Source organism: Cynoglossus semilaevis, unplaced genomic scaffold (assembly GCF_000523025.1).
Source record: "Cynoglossus semilaevis isolate Cse_v1.0 unplaced genomic scaffold, Cse_v1.0 scaffold1092, whole genome shotgun sequence".
Lineage (NCBI taxonomy): Eukaryota > Metazoa > Chordata > Actinopteri > Pleuronectiformes > Cynoglossidae > Cynoglossus > Cynoglossus semilaevis.
Window position 1 is genome coordinate 127,465 of NW_007585120.1, and position 6,082 is coordinate 133,546.

At 41.9% G+C, this 6,082-nt stretch overlaps 1 protein-coding gene across 1 annotated transcript in view; it reads left to right on the top strand.

Annotated features, from left to right (window-relative positions):
- Window positions 1–6,082, top strand: part of LOC103398660 (ankyrin-1-like) — a 37,271-nt gene that overhangs the window by 27,538 nt on the left and 3,651 nt on the right. The window contains 3 exon segments of the mRNA XM_025053717.1: window positions 2,957–3,536; window positions 3,759–4,098; window positions 5,770–5,853. Of these exon segments, the coding sequence (XP_024909485.1) occupies window positions 2,957–3,536; window positions 3,759–4,098; window positions 5,770–5,853 (1,004 nt within the window).

Here is a 6,082-nt window from a genome sequence, read left to right on the forward strand (position 1 = left end):
GTTTATCTGGACATGTCATCTGCAGCCTAGTCGTCCTGCTCTTCCTCCTTCTCACTCCTCTTCGAACTCTGATCTCATGCCGACCTCATGTTGACCTCTGACCCACATCTTTATCTCTTTTTTTTAATCAATTAGTTGCGCATTATCTTTATTTTTGAATTCTTGAAACCCCCACTTTTTAAGTGTCCACTCTGTGACTGACACACCTCACACAGACTGTTTACTCAGCACCCACTGGGAGGGGGCAGGTGGCCCTCACTACCTCTCACTGTTTCTACGTTCATCCCTATTTTATATTCCTCTTCTCGCTGTCTATTCCTCTTTTCTATTTCTGTGCTGCCCCTCTTTACCCCATTCTTTCGTGCCCTCTGCCTGACTGCATGTGCATGTAGGCTGTTTTTATTGCCCATAATCTTCTGTTTGCATGGAGACACTTGGTTGATGAGTAAAACACTAGCTTGTTAAAAATGACACCTAAAAGAACATACACACCAAATCAACCTGACTCAACAGTCGAATTCTGCATGGCATGCATTCTGATTATAATCTACTGCGTCTCCGCTGTTCCTCTAAGCTGTTTTAATGACAGGTTTAAAAAAGGCCACAGAGCTTTTTTGTGAACCTGCGATGTTCCATTCATGGATGAGTGTTGCAGTTGTTTTGTATGTCACCAACTCTGTGTTAATGGTGTTGTTGTTTTTTTTAATTAAACATGTGAGTGTTAAAAGTGATCCGTTTCATACTGTTGATATACATGTGCTAATTGTTAAATGTGAAGATCTTTATTTAGTATTTGTGCATTTTTAATTTTGGTTGTGTTCATCTTATCCATATACATGTGTGACCAGTGTATCAGCATTTGGTATGTAAAACATTCTCAAGTGGACAGTATTTTAATCTAAAAACACAACTTCATTTCTTTCTTTCAATGGAGGAGTCGGTCACTCACAGTCTCTATTTTATCCCCTTTACTTGGTCTTCTGTGGATTTCTTTACTCTTTAATTCTCAGTTCCCTCTTTTTTCTTCTCCCACTGTTTCTACCATTACATCACTCTAATGTTCCAGGTAGGGACATTGAAACTAAGAATACAATTTCACTAAGTAAAAAAATATTCAGTGCATTATTTAGGGTGAGGGTCAATTGTGGCCCTAAAATAAGCAGAAATGTAACAAAAAAGATTTCCTAACCAAGATATACTTTGTCTTTATGTCATCTTTATGTCTTGCGTATATGCCTTAAATTAGTCATGTAATTTTACAGTAATTTCCAAGTACATTTTACCTTGTTAACCTTTAACTTCAAACACAGACCTTACAAACAATAATAATATTTCCACCGGCTTCTACAAAGCTATGAACTGTGTCCCAGGGTGAATAAGTAGGACAGGAGGTTGATGGGACTTAGTGTCACAAATATCTTCTGCACTCTCAGCAGAGCAGCAGTGATGCCAAACAAGAATCAAGTTGCACACTGCACAGCTTTGCACATTCATAACACAAAAAGTGTACATGTACAGAATTTATTTCTGAAACACAACTCCTTTCTTTTTACTATTATATTAATTGCTCCAGACACTGTTCCTCATCAACACTGCAGTGCCTCACATTTTTACATTAATTGTTAACCTATTTGAAGATTGGGCAAAAATTTCAACATCTGTTTCAGCAAACTAGCGGTTACAAGACCTGCCTAACTTCATAATGTTTGCAGATGATCAAAGCAATTTTTACTGGACTGTAACACACAATAATTATGTTATTTTCTGGAAAAAAAGATATTGCATAGATATTGTGCTCTATCATTCAAGTTCAGCCATTGCTAAAACAACATACTGTTATGGGAGCATGCTTTTGAAAGTGATGTAGGAGTGACCTGAGTCCACAGCATATGAAGGCAGCAAAAATGTGGCTTTGAAAACACGTGTTATGACACTCAGTTGGCAGTTGAATGTGTACGCATATTTAACAGTATTACTAGTTTTACACCACCATTATTATGACAAGGGACTTCAGCTATGAAATTTCCTATAAAATTAAATTGCAAAAACATACAAGCAAACAAACACTGAACAGTAGATTTTTCTCAGGCTAACATAAACTGAATGAAAAGTTGACATTCAATGGTAATCTTTTATGGTTAATGCCTATGTGTTTGGTATTCATGAGAACTGGGTTATGTACACCTAAATAACTGCCACCTAAGTGTAGCTGTATAACCTTAATGAATTGATTAAAGTTTATGTTTATATTGTGTCAAAAGGCAGATTAAACAGTTGTGTGAATGAGTGGATGTGTGTGAGAATAGTGTGAAGGGAGGATGAGATTGCCTGCATGCATGCTACCCAGCCTGACAACAACATTAACCTGCCTGATTTTGAGAGGGTTTGAATGCATGCATATCCAGTATGTGTATGACTGTGAGCGGATGTATGAGGGTGTGAGAAGATTGAGTGTTAAAAGGCATGTGTTTGTGTGACAAGGCGTGTAACTTTTGGACAGGTGTTTGTCCCAGCCCCAGGTTGGGGGCAGAGACAGTAATTCCTGTCCATTTTCCTGCAGGTAGCAGCCAGCAGAGCAGCATCAGTCATTACTAGGTTTGATCCTCGGACTCAGTCTCTCAGTACATCTGACTGTGTCTGCTGTTGCTGCTGCTGCCGCTGCTGCTCTTACTGTCAGCGCTGACTGAACAAGCTTGATACTCCCTCTTCTAAAAGTTGCCCTTGCTCTTTTGTCTTAAGCTCTTTGCACCTTTATTCCAGCTCATATTGTCTTGATCCTCACCTCTCTCCCTTCCCATTCTTCTCCCATTTGTCCCTTTAGCCTCCTCTTCTCATCCCCTAGATGCCCAGCTTTGGGCAGGGGTACCTACCCCCTCCCGGGGTCCAGGTGCTGTGGGGGTGAGGGGGGGCAAGGTGGGGGGCGGGTGTCAGTGTGCCTCTCTCTGTCTCGCTCCAGGTTATGGGCTTGCGCAGGAAGAGCTTCTGTCACCGGCTTCCATGCAGTACAGCCTGCCCTCTCCACTGGGCACTGAGCCATACTGGCAGGAAGTCTCCAGTTTGGACTGTGCCCCTATTGCCACCACAGAGGAAGACACCCTCATGGAGATGTCTGACGTTCAGGTGTGGCCCTCTGGCAATAGTCCCTCCCTGGTGCCTGTGGAGGATTCCTCTCTGGAGTGCAGCAATGTGGATGATTCTGAATGTCTGCCTGGGCTGCCGTATGGAAGTCTGGGTGTGCCGGCCAGTCAGACCAGTGCAGCCAGTGGAGGGGGTAGGGTGCTGGGTGGTTTCATAGAGCGCACCATCGCTGGGATCAATCTCAATGGGCTGAACAATTGTCAGGGGTCAGAGGCAAGCTCAGAGGTATCGGCAGTCGCCAGCATGACTGGTGGTGAAGGAACTGGAGGTGGAGGAGGAAGAGAAGGAGGAAAAGGCTCAGACGAAGGGCATTCTCTTGTTACAGGACAGCAAAGGGTTTATGCTCGGCTGAGTGAGTCGCCTGGTCTGAGTTGTGTTCCAGATCGAAATGGAGACAGGTGAGCTACACCACAGGTGACTTGAAACAGTCACAACTCAAAAGTAAAATGATAAATCTGTACTTATCTTCTACTACAAAGCTTTATCTTATGCTGTCAAATATAAGTGATAAACTAAAGATGTCAGGAAAATTCTGTGAAGATTGTTCACCACTGTGTCCACAGTGATCATTCAGTTTTTGCAACACTGTCAACTCCATACTGGTCATTCTTTAATTTCAGGTCAAGTAATGGTGGAAACGGCAGTGGTGGAGGCTCTTTCCTTTCCTACCTTCAGGAACAGACAGGACCACAATGGGTCCCTGTTAGTGCCCCTCATCAAAGCAGCCAGCCTAAACCCAAGCAGGTCATGGACTCCATGATGTCATCAATGTGCAACGCTGTAGATGTGGACCAAACTTGTATGACACCTGAGGCCTTGCTTCAGCCTGTGAGAGACATGGGGCACTCTGAGATTTTACGAGGGCACTTCAGAGGTACCCAGCCGTTTGAGAAGGGTTTGGGATTTCCACACAGAGTACCAGAGCTGCGGCCCTGGGACGGCGTGCGTCTCAAGGACCAGGTAAATTAACTGTCCATGTCATGCAAAGTAAAAAAAAAAAAAGATTTGTATTGATTTTATAACAAACAATGGTCCATGTTGCACAACATATACAAACTCAGCTCATTTAGCAACAGACTGCAGTCAAGAAAGTCAGCTTCCTGTTTATATCAATATACTTTTGTGTATATGGTCCTTTTTATATAGAGCCCAAAGACTTACATTGAAGCATTGCATAGTTTTTTACAAAAACTCTGCTAAAGAACTCGCACTTGAGTCGGGCTGATTCAAAATTGCTACTCAGAATGTGACACACATGCATGCACAGACTCAGGCCCAAGATGGGCACAACAACGTGTCCAGCCAAATATAGCTCACCTTCTCGTGTTACATGAGTTCACCCTAGTCTCTAATACATGTTAGCGTTCTGGGACAACACAGATACTGTATACTGTAAAAATGTGTTAGGTTAAAATTAGACATTTTGTTTTGGGCCATTGATGGTTGTTACTAACTTTTTTCTGTCCCATATGATCAATTAAAGAATTAACTTTGTCCTTACTTTTGATGCAGTGCAGGCTGCAGTGTTGAAATAAAAAAAACATCGTATTAAAACAGGTTTTTAAAAAATATACAGTGCATCCTAAGTTTGGTTGACTATGGGTAATGTAAATTATTTACAGGCAGTACATTAGGAAGTGAAGAGATTCAAGCAGAAGTAGCCAGGGGTATTTAAAGCCTCTGTGTCACATGGGCAGATAGAAAGAGGTGGGAATAGAAGCCACCCAAGGTTGCTTTTGCCTGGATTTGTCATTGACTGGATACTCCTGACTAACCAGTGGGAAGGAGAGGAAACAGCTCTGGGGAAAGGTCCCACTGCCCGAGCAGAGTATGGATATAAACTAGAAGATTTGAAATTTCCGACTGACTGAAGTAAAAAGAGTCTGGGACTGCAGCTGTTAGTCTCTCCTTAAGCTAACAGAGGTGCAGGTTCTTTGAAGGGTCGAGAGACGTGTACCTGGAGTTTTGCACTGTTGTCTTCAGGCTGCATTGACTTGCTGGGAATCCAACTGGGGCAATGTGGGCCCTTGTAACCGAGCTCCTCTTCAGCTTTGTGCTGCTGGCTTTTCTGGTGATCAGCTGCCAGAATGTCCTTCATATAGCCAGTGGCTCAGTGCGGTCTGTGCTCACCTATATTCACAAACAGCTGGACCAGGAACTTGGTGAGGTGGAGGGAGTGGCTGATGAGGAGGAAAACGTCACCACTAAAGTGGTTCGCCGCAGAGTTATCCTCAAGGTACAAAGAGATCCACAGAAATATAGTTTACATAGCACAGTCAAAGCGTTTATTGGTGGCAAGGAGGATTATATAGTTTAGTGAAATAATACAACCATGTATTTGATTCTATAACAGCATTATTATGAATTTCACTGTTGATTCAATCAACTAGAAGCTTTGGGGAACACCATGGACTCCAGCAGTTGAACAGACATACTTTAGCAAACATAGATGTCAACACTCTGTTCTTCACGCCTCTTTGGGAGTGTAATCAGTCTGACAACTGTTTTAGCAGAGTAGGCCCATAAATTACCCTGTGCTAACTTCCTTTCTCTTGCCTAAGTCCAATACTGTCAAGAGGAACCGAAAGGTTGTTTTTTTTAGATTATCTAAGTTTCACATATTTTCCACAGGGTGATGAAGCTGAAGATCTTCCAGGTGAACAAGTAAGCGAGGAACAGTTCACGGATGAACATGGAAACATCATCACAAAGAAGGTATGTAATTTCAACAGATTTCATGCTGTATTTTTTTACCTGCAATAAATATCTTTTCCATTTTGGTGTTGGTGACACAATAACATCTCTTCATGTAATGATTATTACAATAATAATCATTATTGTCAGTGTTCATCACATACAATCTTATACTGTGAATTTATTTTTTGTCTGGAAAATAAATAAATTCAAGATTGTCATTTTTAAAAAGTTTTTTTCAGCAGATTTT